This window comes from Desmodus rotundus, chromosome 1 (genome assembly GCF_022682495.2).
Source record: "Desmodus rotundus isolate HL8 chromosome 1, HLdesRot8A.1, whole genome shotgun sequence".
Taxonomy (NCBI): domain Eukaryota; kingdom Metazoa; phylum Chordata; class Mammalia; order Chiroptera; family Phyllostomidae; genus Desmodus; species Desmodus rotundus.
Genome location: NC_071387.1, coordinates 168,337,713 through 168,350,946, shown reverse-complemented (window position 1 = coordinate 168,350,946; position 13,234 = coordinate 168,337,713). Strand labels below are relative to the sequence as shown.

General features: G+C 35.5%; 1 protein-coding gene across 4 annotated transcripts in view; it reads left to right on the top strand.

Moving 5' to 3' along the window:
• Positions 1-13,234, top strand: part of TNPO1 (transportin 1) — a 93,466-nt gene that overhangs the window by 66,279 nt on the left and 13,953 nt on the right. For all 4 annotated transcript variants that reach the window (XM_053912769.2, XM_053912761.2, XM_024578649.3 and 1 more), the window contains exons 12-20: positions 2,937-3,089; positions 3,837-4,062; positions 5,782-5,953; positions 7,138-7,224; positions 8,649-8,756; positions 8,896-9,054; positions 9,135-9,222; positions 11,491-11,589; positions 11,776-11,871. In XM_053912769.2, the coding sequence (XP_053768744.1) occupies positions 2,937-3,089; positions 3,837-4,062; positions 5,782-5,953; positions 7,138-7,224; positions 8,649-8,756; positions 8,896-9,054; positions 9,135-9,222; positions 11,491-11,589; positions 11,776-11,871 (1,188 nt within the window). The remainder of the gene's footprint in view (positions 1-2,936; positions 3,090-3,836; positions 4,063-5,781; positions 5,954-7,137; positions 7,225-8,648; positions 8,757-8,895; positions 9,055-9,134; positions 9,223-11,490; positions 11,590-11,775; positions 11,872-13,234) is intronic.

Here is a 13,234-nt window from a genome sequence, read left to right as displayed (position 1 = left end):
AGATGTGTAACAATTTCCACAGTAAATTCTGGAACGTTTTCATCACCCCAGAAAAGAAGCCCATTCTCATTATCAGTCATCCCCATCTTCTCCCAGTCCCCCAGCCCTAAGCAACTGCTAGTCTATGTTCTGTATGTTGATTTTGCGTCTTCTGGACATTCCCGATAAATGGAATCATACAGTATAAGGTCCTTTGGGGCTGGCTTCTTTCACTTAGCCTGTTTCAAGATACATCCATGTTGTGGCATGTATCAATACTTTATTCCTTTTTATTGTAGAAAAATAATCCATTGTATGGATTTACCACATCCTATTTATTCATTTATCAACAGTTTGTTGTTATTTTGTTGTTGCCCAGTTTTGGCTATTGTGAGTAATGATGCTGCGAATGTTTCTGTAAAATGTATGTGTGGACGTATGTTTTCAGTCTCTTAGGTATATGCATGCCCAGGAGTGTGATTACTGGGTCATGCTAACTCTCTGATTAACCTTTTGAGAAGCTACCAGGCTGTTTTCCAAAGTGGCTGCACCACTTACTTTCCCACCAGCAGTGTCTTAGATTGCAGGTTCTGCTTGCCAGCGGTTGTTAACCTTTTTTATTATAGCCATATCTAGTATATCTGAAGTACATACGGTTTTGGTTTGCATTTTTCTGATGCACCTCTTTTTATACTTACTATTCATTGTATTTTTTAAAGACAGCTCAGGCTGTCATTTCTCAAAAGCTATATATTTTTTGTTTGATACTATAAAATAGGCACATTGGCCATAAACTTTGTTTTCCTTACGTAAACTTGTTTTGCAATAATTTGTATGTGAATTGACTGATTATCATGGATAATCCTAAAGTAATTTAAATTGCTTTGTCATATTCAGTCTTACAAAATACTTTTTTTTAATCTCTATTAGTTTTCAATCTTAGCCGCAAGTCCACATCATCTGCTGAGCTGGAATTTTGGGCCACACTGTAATTAAATAACTCTGGGGAGGAACCTAGACACCTGTGTTTTGCTTGCTTGCCGACTGTTCTTTAAAGCTCCATTGCTCTAGTTCAGGATTACTCAGCCTCAGCAGTAATGACATTTTAGGCCACATGATTTTTTTGTTGTGGGGGCTATCCTGCACATGATAGGATGTGGAGCAGCTTTGCCTCTGCCCAGTAGATGCCAGCAGCACCACACACACACACACAATTGTAATAACCAAAAGTCTCTGGACAGTACAGATGTCCCCTGGGAAACAAAACCACCCTCAGGCGAGAGCCACTGTGGTAATTCAGAGTGTCAAGATTTCTAGTTACTATGAAGTGGTTAAGGACGTGAATCATCAGCCCGTACTGTGTAATTCATTTGGTTAAATGATGCTAATTCCTCTGCTACCCATTTAGTTCCCTACAACTACCAGTTACTTAGCATTCCTAATGTGCCCAGCCCTAGGCCAAGGACTTGGCATGCATATCACATTTAATCTTTCCAGCAGCTTTACATAGGTAAGGAAACTGCAGAAAGAGCAACTTGCCCAGGGTCCACATAGCTAGGAGGGCACATCTGTCATTGGAACCCAAATCTCACTACTATCACAACTTACTTCCCACTGTATCCCTACTTTGAGGTTGAGGGCAGGGTGGATTAACATTACAGTATAATGTAGATAACTCTTCAGAAGTAATAATGTACATTGGTTGCATTATTGGCGGGGGAGCACTTCCTCTTCACGTTTATCACCCATCTTTATATCCTTCCAGAAGTTTTTCTGTGTACATACAGAAAAACATATGTATATCTTTTTTGTTTTTATTCTCACCTGAGAAAATACTGGGTCCAGCACAAGTAATGCCCCTTTTTTATTACAAAATCATCAGCATGTAATTCTGTAACGCAACAATATCACACTCAAGCACACCGTGATATGACATTTTAGGTGAAATGTTCAAATTAAAACTATAAATTATTACACCCATATAATTACCCTGCCACCACACTCAAGGAAGCCTTAGTTCTTCTGGACCTTGTATTTACTGATTTTTTTTTTCCATAAATTACTTTATTGTTCAATTACAGTTGTCTGCATTTTCTCCCCACCACTGCCCCCCCACCCCAGCCAAACCCACCTCCCTCCTTTGCTTATGTATTTATTGATTTTAGAGAGAGAGAAACATCAGTTGGTTGCCTCCTGTACATGCCCCAACCAGGGATCGAGCCCACAACCTTTTTGGTGTATGGGACGACACTCCAACCAACTGAGAGCCACCCAGCTAAAGCTATATCTTTCTTTTTGGAGAGGAGGCTGACTTTACAAAAGTGAAATCAGATTATATGTACTCTGGTGATTCTTTTCTCTATATAATATGACTCACTCTGTGTGAGTACATAGAGATTTCATTCTGTTTTATGGCAGTATAATGTTCATTTCTATGAATCTACCATACAGTATAACTTAAGAGCCTTATTGATAAGTGTTACTTGTGGCCAATATAACAGTGTTTTTAAGAAAAGGATTTTACTATTGTCTGATAGTGTGTGATTAACCGTTTATTGTGCCTAGTTTACATTGGGGAAAATTTGGATGCTTAAAGATATTATTGTTCTTTTTAAATCTTTTGTTCTTTTCTAAATTATGTTAAGTGAAATTTGAATTGATATATATAGTCTGATACTTAATGGTGCCTCACTCTGTAAAGAAAGTTTTTGAGGATATTTTACATGTTGTGTACTTGGTGACTTTCGATTCCAGTTTATAATTAGTTTGCTAATTTTTGGTCATAAAAAAGTACTTTTGTGAACAGAATTTTTTCATGTGACAAGACTGCTTATTTAATTGGATTCTTTGAGACTGTAGAAGTATGAATAAAGTGTTGTACATACAACAAATACTCATTTTACATAACTAAAAGATAATAGAGGTTAATCTAATATTTTTGATAAATATATTTTTAGGAAAATGTTCTGCTGCTGCCCTAGATGTTCTTGCAAATGTGTATCGTGATGAGCTTTTGCCACATATTTTGCCCCTTTTGAAAGAATTACTTTTTCATCATGAATGGGTTGTTAAAGAATCAGGCATCTTGGTTTTAGGAGCAATTGCTGAAGGTAAGTCTAAGTCACATTTGAACTGTAAAGCCCTTAATAATTAGCACTAATGTGGCTAGGCTACTTTAATGAATTGTTACTCTCGGAGGAAAGAGTATTCACTCTTAAATTTACACACTTTGCTCTTGCGTTGCTGCTGTGAGTTTCAGAAGACTGTGTGATCTACGTTAACCTTGAAAAGGATGTTTGAATCCAAAAGCCATCTTAGAATAAATGTTTACTTTGAACTGGTTAACAATTATTAACTAAACAGCCATAAGCCTACTTCTAACCACAGCCAGATATTTTGCAAATGTTTCTGTTATGATAAAGGGACCAGAATGAGAGAACAAGGGCTTGGATGTCAGAAGCATTCCCATTGCTAGAAAAATAACTGTTCTCTACGTAAGTGTAAGAAATGTGATGTCAAGAGTGTCGTCATTCTCTATAAGTTATTATTCTTTACTAACTGTAAACATCTATCTAGGAGAAAGGAAGCATGTTAAAGACATCTCTAAAAGTCATAATTTGTGTAGCAGAAGTAAAGGGAACTTTCCTAACCCTGCTGGAAGATGCTTAGGGGCAGTTAGGTCTTGTTTCAGTTTTTTGATATTTTAGATCAGATTATGTTTTACAGCATATTTAATACAATGAAGATGATCTGAATATTTTTCATGGATGCATGTGTTGGTTTAATATTCAACTGAAATGGTTTTGTTTTAACCATATGTTAGCAGTTTCTGAAAGATTTCTTTTTTTTTTCCCTAGGTTGCATGCAAGGCATGATTCCATACTTGCCTGAGCTCATCCCTCACCTTATTCAGTGCCTCTCTGATAAAAAGGCTCTTGTGCGTTCCATAACATGCTGGACTCTGAGCCGTTATGCACATTGGGTAGTCAGCCAGCCCCCAGACACGTACCTGAAGCCATTAATGACGGAATTGCTAAAGCGTATCCTGGATAGCAACAAGAGAGTACAAGAAGCTGCCTGCAGGTGGGACAGATTCATAACAAAATTTCATTGTGCAGGAAAGGAGTGGGTATTTCAATGATAAACTAATTTTCAACCTTGTGATGGAATATTGGTATTAAACCATTAATGGGCTTTTTATTATCTGTAGGTTTCACCCTATGATTTTGTGAATCCAAATGTGACTAATAGACATCAGCCTTTGCTGTTTGTTAAATGGTTTGTTTTCTAGTGGCCATGATAACAGTAGAGTTATCTTTTACACTAATTCCCACAGGCATCTGGAGAAGTGAGGACAAAGGTCCTACTCTTGAACCAATAGCGAAGTTGGAGCAGATTCCCACTAGCCTACAGGTCCACTACGATAACTCCACAGAAAGCCCCACAACAACCTGTTGTCTGTCATTGAGTTGTCTGTATCTGTGTCCCTTTGGGGCTGTTTTGTTTTTATATCAGACCAGCAGTTGCAGTTAAATAACATTCCAGTGTGGGGAACAAGAGGAAAAGTAGAGTTGGACTTTTCCAGATTTGAAGCAAAATTATCTGAAGGAGTTTTTAATTCTTAATAACATGAAAGTCAAACAAGGGGGCTTTGATGATTAATAGCACTAAAGTTTTTTTTTCAATGGAGGCAGGGTACAGATCATGTTTGGTTTCCTGTAGTTCATTTATTTGGCACTTTTTTAGCTCTCTACTAATTGTTGGGCATATTCTAAATGCTGGGCTTACATTCTTGCCATCTTTAAACTTACAGTTTAACAGGAAGTACTAAACAACTGTAGAATTTATGGCAAGTGCTGTGAACAAAATAACCGATGCATACTGCTAATGAACAGGATTTTCATTAACAAGTGGCTTAAGCCGGTTACCTTTAGGAAATTCCTGACTTGGTAGAACAAAAAATAATACAAACGTTAATTTTAGAAACAAAGAGCCAGGACAAATTTAGGTCTAAATTGAAGTCATTACATTGAGACTCGAGATTTTTTTTTTCCTTTCTTGCACATTTGTTCTAACAGAGTATAGCCATACATAAGGCAAATTAGTAATAAGTATTTTGCACTCTTAACGTAGTGTGGGGCTGAAACACTTTTTAACCTTATTGAGGAACAATTGACAAACACTGCATATATTTAAAGTGTACAATATGATTTGATGTGCATATACATTGTAGAATGATTACCAAAGTCAGGATAACACATTCCTCGCCTCATACAGGTAGCTTTCTCATGGTGACAGGGCTCAGGATCTCGCGGTAGCTTTCAAGTATGCAATACATACTGTTTGTCTGTATTGTGTAAGAGAAAGTTTATTCAGAGAGTTAGAATGGTCTTAAGTGTTAAATATGTCATTTTGTGACCCTTGGTGTGCATTTGAAGGAAAAAGTATAAATGAGAGTTTATTTTTCTGAGAATGCAACATTATTTTGTTCATTGCTATGTCCTAGCGCTGTGACTGAATAGTAAACACCAAGTAAATTTGTTGAATGAATAAATATAAGAACCAGCACATTTTAGTTTTAAATTTTAGCATTGTAGTTAAATAGACGCCCATAGGTGATGGTCTCTTTGAAAGAGGTAATAAGGAATGGAAAGAAATAATAAAAATGCGCATCTGTTGTGATGCAGTAGGAGATAGGCATGTGAAGTGGAAATAGATACTCTTTAAAGACTTAGTTTTCTATCTCTATTACAACTATTCCTTTTCTACAACACTGTTCTCTCTCTCTCTTTTTAATTACAGTGCCTTTGCTACCCTAGAAGAAGAGGCTTGTACAGAACTTGTTCCTTACCTTGCTTATATACTTGATACTTTGGTCTTCGCGTTTAGCAAATACCAACATAAGAACTTGCTCATTCTTTATGATGCCATAGGAACGTTAGCAGATTCAGTAGGACATCATTTAAACAAACCAGTAAGTATTATTATGGAAAAAAATATGTAGCATGGTTATAATCAATAGGCTAACATGTATTTGGAAATTAAAATGTTTTGGGAAATAATCAACACAGTGTTTACTACTTTAAGAAGGCAGCAAAGTGTATTAACTTCCTAAACAGTATTTTAAAAAGTAAATATGTACTTGGTGTGGTAATTTTATAGCACTTTGTAAAGTAACTAAAGGAAAGAGGAGTGGAGGTTATATAATCTGTAAAGTTTTTATAACTTTTACTTAATTTCAAGGTTTTTTTTTTTTTATCTACCACTTTATACACACTGTAGCTTTGGAGTGCCACACCTAGACATCTTTGTTTTCTCACTGGAACTTACAGCTGTGGGGAATGCACTAGGTAAAACTATCAGGAATTGGGGTGATAGCTTACCAATGTAAATAATGGCACAGCAGAAGTATGACTAGGGAGCCAAACTCTGTCTCTGGTAGTGTTCAGAGTAGAAGAGGATAGGATTGCATTTGTAGTAGTAGAATTTTAATATGGTTCAAAATTCCCTGCTGAAGAATACATTTTGTTTATAAATGCTATATGGAAAGTCCTAAGAAATTGTCTGTTCATTAGTTATACTTAAAACTTGATGCAATGGGTTTGCTTTGTGATGTTAGTTGGTTTGGTTTGGGGGTGTTTTTCTGAATGTCTTAGATTAGACCTTTTACCATCGGTGCCCCTTACTCACATTATTACATTTATTTACTTGATTTTATGGGTTATTTAGTTTAAATAAGGACACTTAAGTGATTATGAATCTTTTTCCACAAATGCCTCTGTAAGGTAAACCTGTTATTTATGACATACTGTACAAGTAGAACCATATTACGTGTTACAGGTCCCAGGACTGAAAAATTCAGACACTAGAGGGTAAAATTATATAAATCATCCCGATTGTAATCAAGTAATTTTTATATATTTGTATGAATTGTATTTCAAAAAGGATATAAGATGACTTAAAAATAGAACGAAATTATATAAGTTAAAAAGATAGGCAAAATAAATAGAAATTTTAAATGTGCAAAGAGAGTCTCAGAATACATTCTGTAATGATTTTACACAATTACTCTAAATGGATTTTAATTTTCATAGACTCAAAGTGAACTTGTTTACATGTAATAGTGGAGCTTTTTGTGTTTTTCATCATTGTAAATAGGAATATATTCAGATGCTAATGCCTCCACTGATCCAGAAATGGAACATGTTAAAGGATGAAGATAAAGACCTCTTCCCCTTACTTGAGGTATGCTATATATGTTTTCCAGCCTGCTCTTCTTAACGGATAATAAATCATGGAGGTCTTTTTACATCATGTACCTCTGTCTCTACTTAACTGTATTTCTTGATATAAATATATAGCTAAACTATGGCTAAACCTTGAATAACATGGGTTTGAACCTTGAGGGTCCACTTACATGCAGATTTTTTCACATAAATGCCTGTACTGTTTCTAATTGACATTTGGAAGTCTGGATGTGGAGGGGTGACTAGGTACATTGATCTGCCCCGTTTTATATAGGGAACTGAGCATCCTGGGATTTTGATACTCTATGGTGTGACCTGGAACCAATCTTCCGCAGACCAAGAGACACCTTAAATTTGGGGGGAGTCAAAGTTATATGCAGATATTTAATTGTGCCAGGGGGTTGGTGGCCCGAACCCCCACATAGTTCAAAGCTCAACTATAGTTTAATATTCTAATATATATTTATATAATATTACATTAGATACATATACTCACACATAGGTGAATCAGTATTGGGACTCCATGTTAATAAGGAGAGACTTCACTTTATACCCTTTATGTCTAGTTTGAAATCTTAGTCTATGTGTACTAAGTAGTTTTTTAACCAAAAAGAAATTTTATGTGATATTTCAATAACTGAATACACTACCAGATGTGGGAACGTAAACCTAAATGACTTTGTATTGGTAGAGCCAGTTCAGTCATTGTCCTTCTTGTTTACCCTGTCATTTCAGGGGTCACCACCTCTGCCGTGGATTGTCCCTAGCCAGAGAAGTAAAAACTTCTGTGACCAAGAACATGACTAATTCTGGGCCTAACAACATAAGAAGAGTTATTATGGCTAAATATATGTTTTTTCAGGCAGGGGCTCAGAATATGCCCAGTAAAGTTCACTTACATCACAGGTGGCAAACACAAGGCCTGCGGGCTGAATCCGGCCCTCCACCTTGTTTCTACCCAGAGGCAGCAGGGAGCTCCTTGCCCCTAGTTAAGGAGCAGTTACATTTATACAGTCCTAAAATTACACTTGGCCCTTTGAAGGCAATTGCGAGGCTGATGTGGTCCCCGGTGAAAATGAGTTTGACACCCCTGACCTACGTCATTGACCAGGATGGGAGGATAAATAAATAATACCTCTTATATTTGGGGGTGGGGGGGTGCATACACTTAATCTGTTCTTGAAAGATAACATTCATTATAGAAACATGTTTACTTTTTTTCTGAGGAAACGTCCCCTGACCAGCCAGCAATCTTAACAGCAATAGGTGGCACCCAGAGGAGAGATTTGAAAAGAAACTGCTGCTGTAGCCCTAGTAGAGCAAGCTCAGAAATAACCAGGGTCTTATTAGTACACATAGAAGCATTTCTTACAATGTTAACTATATCCAGAAATTTCACACATGCACTTTATTTTTTTCCAGTGCCTGTCTTCAGTTGCCACAGCCCTGCAGTCTGGCTTCCTTCCATACTGTGAACCTGTATATCAGCGATGTGTAAACCTAGTACAGAAGACTCTTGCACAAGCCATGGTATTTAAAAATTTTTATATTAAAAAATCTCTCCCTTTTCGCCATCATAAACGTCTTTCTAAGGACAGGCATAATGTATACAAACTGTATCAATAAACGATTTAAAGGAAGTTTCAAAAAAAAATGTGTCTCATTTCAGCTGAATAATGCTCAACCAGAACAATATGAGGCTCCAGATAAAGATTTTATGATAGTGGCTCTTGATTTACTCAGTGGCCTGGCTGAAGGACTTGGAGGCAACATCGAACAGCTCGTGGCCCGAAGTAACATTCTAACACTAATGTATCAGTGCATGCAGGTGAGACTGGTTCAATTACAACAAATTGAAACCTGGTTCTCTGGGTCACGTTGGGGTTAATTTCTTCTTATTTCTTGTAGGATAAAATGCCAGAAGTTCGACAGAGTTCCTTTGCCCTGTTAGGTGATCTGACAAAAGCTTGCTTTCAGCACGTTAAGCCTTGTATAGGTATGAATATTTTCTATTGCTATGATAGATTTTTAACATCAGCTATATTTTTTATTATTAAAATATGATTTCATGGAATCCCAGCATTTATAAATGTTCATTTGACTGTTAAAGATGCTCTGATTGAAGCAGGCAGGATGGGAACTCCTTTTCTTTGTTCTCTTGAACTCACTCTTTAGATAGCAGCTTGTTAGGCCATCATGTGACTGGCAAAGAGTTGGAAAGGCATTAATTTAGAGTAAAGGACATGCCTGCCTTTGAAGCCCCAGTGTACTGTATGTGTAGTTCATGGATACTTTTTGAATAGTTTCTTTTTTTTTTTTAGGGGCGGTACCCAGAAATAAGTTTTCTCATGATAAAGCAACATATGTTTTCAGATATCATAGGAAACTTTTCAGTTTACCTAAAAAGTAAATGATTTATTTCTCTTTTAATAGCATAGCATTTGTCTTAGCCTTCTGTGAAGATAACAAGGGATTCCTTGAATAATGTAACCTTAATTGCATCAAAACCCGTGAATTAAGTGGGACTTTGGAGTTTTTTCCCCATCTCTGTATCCCATCATTTTGGGTGATAGTTGAAGATTTTATTTATTCATTGTTGGGGGCAGGGAGGAAAAGAAACATTGATCGGTTTGCAAGATGATGCTCAAGCCACTGAGCCACACCAGGCAGTGCTAAAGTTTTTTCATTTGATACAGTTGCTTTGGGGTTTTTCTTGACCAGTTTTATTGAAATATAAATGACACAACTTCTGTAAGTTTAAGGTACACAACATAATGATTTGCTGTGTTTTACACCTTATTGTATGTATTGCAAAATGATTCCTACATGTTTAGTTACCATCCCCTCACATAGTTACAAAGATTTTCTTTATGATAAGAACTTTTAAGATCTGCTCTCAGCAACTTTAAAACATACCATACAGAATTAACTATAGTCATAATGTCATACATTACACCCCCAAACTTATTCCTCACCCAATTCCCAGTTGTACTTTTGCATAACTAACTGCATTTCTGAACTTAGAGTAATAACATTAATTATGATGTATTAAAATAAATTATCAAGTTCAAGCCTGACTACTGTAAGTGAAAGTGTGATGAATTCTTGTTTTACAAGATTTGATCAGTCATATGTCCCCTCTTTAGAGGGTACACAGTGTCTCGTTTTCTCTTTTTTTATGTTATCAACCATGATGATTATTTTCTAGATTATCGATTCTCAACCAGGGCCATTTTTCATTCAGCCCCCTCCCATAGAACATTTGGCATTTTAACACTGGGGGTGTGTTACTGCTTGGTAGTTAGTGCATAGAGGCAAAGGATATTGCTCAACGTCCTACAATGCGTGCAACAGCCCCCCCGCCACACACACACACACAACAGAATGAGGTGGCCCAAATTATCAGTATTGCTAAAATTGAGAAACCCAGGTTTTAGATCCACTAATTAATTAAGGGTTTTTTTAAATGCTATTCTGATTCTTCATTTAATAGTGAAAATACATATATAGAGACATTTTCCATATCAAATTATTTTCCATCATATAGGAGAGGCAGGATAAATTGCTTGATTTTTTTTTCTTTATTTACCAGTTTTCAAAATAATGAATTCATTCCCATCATCCTCCAAGGTATCTATTTGAGGTTTCAGAGTTTATTTTTTGTGTTTGTTTTTTGAGTGTCAATATGAACTCAGTGATACTCAAATTGTCCTATCCGTAGGCATTAGGAGCTGAAGTTGGCTCCTGAGTTTTCTCTGGTGTGATGAACTAGCCCAGGTTTGTTTGGTACATTTCCTGCCCTTCACCTACAATGAAACATTTCTCTGAGAGCCCTCATTCCTACTAAGTGGAAAATGATATTTAGAGACCACAATCTGAGCACTGGGGTAAAAGTTATTTTAAAACCCAAAATTACTGATTTTTAAAAAATTGTACATGTGAAAAACTAGGTTTGAAGAAAGTTCTAATGTATCATGCTTTCCTTACTTTTGAATTTTCTCAGTCTGATGACAAGAGAGAGTACTCTGACCAACTCTTTTTAATGGTATCTGAAATATTCCAAAACTTAATGTTTCCTGGTCTACTTCATATGAAAGTTCCGATATTGCCTCTTTTAGTTTCTTAAGATAAATATTTACCAACACCTTTACAATACTGCTATTTCTTGCCTACATTTCAGTTTCCACCTAGTAGATTTTCTTGAAAGTACAATACACTGCTGTTGATAAGTTTACTACATAGTTTTTAAAACATTTTTTTCTAGCTGATTTCATGCCAATATTGGGAACCAACCTAAACCCGGAGTTCATTTCAGTCTGCAATAATGCCACTTGGGCAATTGGAGAAATCTCTATTCAAATGGGTAAGATTTTTTTTTTTTTTCTTATTTAAAAGTGTAAATTTTAGATACTTTAGTTTTTTGTTTTGTTTTTAAATTTAAATGAGTTATATATATTTATAAATAGCTTATGTTACAGTTAATAAAAGCAAAATTGCTATTTTAACACTGAAATTTTTCTTTTGTTTTTCTCTTTTGGGGATGATCTAGGTATAGAGATGCAGCCTTATATTCCTATGGTGTTGCACCAGCTTGTAGAAATCATTAACAGACCCAACACACCAAAGACGTTGTTAGAGAATACAGGTACCATATGACTGAACTGTTTTGGTGAAGAGAAAATTAGTTGCCTTTTAATCTTAAATTGAGATGCGTAGAGAAACCAAAGCTAGCTGTAGAAACCTAGTTTATTATTAACAGCTATTTTGGATCCTCATTAATGAAATGTACTGTTTTAGTTGCATTCCATAACACTTTCTCCCCTATTCTTGTGTTTTAATACGTCTTCTAATGGACCCCAGCTAACATAACTTTGGAACAATATAAATTTTACTTTCACGTTAATTCTGAGAGTAACTGGGAGCTGGGAAGTGATGATTTTTTTTTTTTTTTTTTAATCTGGCCAACAGTAGATTGCAGTGTAGCAACTAATGGGTTTACAATGGCACATATACATACGTGTTTTCTATTTTGTTGTATACTTTCCTTCAAATTGGGAACTTAAGCAGTACCTTGTGGGATTTTTATTCAGGAGGCTTGTTTCTCTTTTGCATTTATTGAGAGCATGTTTATATTAAAGAGTACCTTCCATACTATAGAACACATTTTGGGGTGATTGCTTTCCACCTTCTTCGATTTTTGCTAATAATGATAAAAGAGGTAAATTTTTTCTATCAGACACATCTCTTTCTTTATGCACTAAGATAATTCCAATAAAATATTCATAGTCTTTGAAGGTCTTACTGGACGAAGATTTTAAAAAAAGGTTTTCTAAATAAGAAAATTTGTTTTCAAGGGCATTTTCATTTATATTTTTTAGTTATGGGAAGTTTATTGTATCCTAATATGATTAAAATTGATATGTTTATTGGTATGGAAGGAAATCTTTTAATTATGAAACAGTTATATGGCTGTTTGGCTGTATGGGTACTGTTTATATCATAAGTGAATTAGATTTTCTTGCTGAAAAGTGCAAAAATCTATGTGTAGGATGGTTGTGGAATCTTGTTAGGTTTTTATCTCTTTAGAATGCAGTACCTATACATGACATTCAGATTTGGAACCCTTGCCGTTATAAAATTACTGTTGAACCTAAAGAAACTTCCTATTTATTTTTAAATGTGAATGCATAACTGCAAATAAATGTTGAGTGTAATGTATATTAAAGTTTCTTGTGGGATATCAGCTGGTAAATTTGTTATAGTTCCTTTAACAAATTGGCTTTATCTATAAGACTATATTCTAACTATGATTCTAACCTAAATAAATCGAAAGGTAGTTGATAATACCCTTCCAGTTGATTAATTGAATTGATAGATTAAGAAACACATTTGGCATTCACTGAATTACTCAATACAAGTGGCTGCAGATAATGTTTTCTTTATTCCTTAACCCAAAGAGGAGGAGGTAATTATTAAGTAAAATCATTGTCAATGGCTAATATCCATAG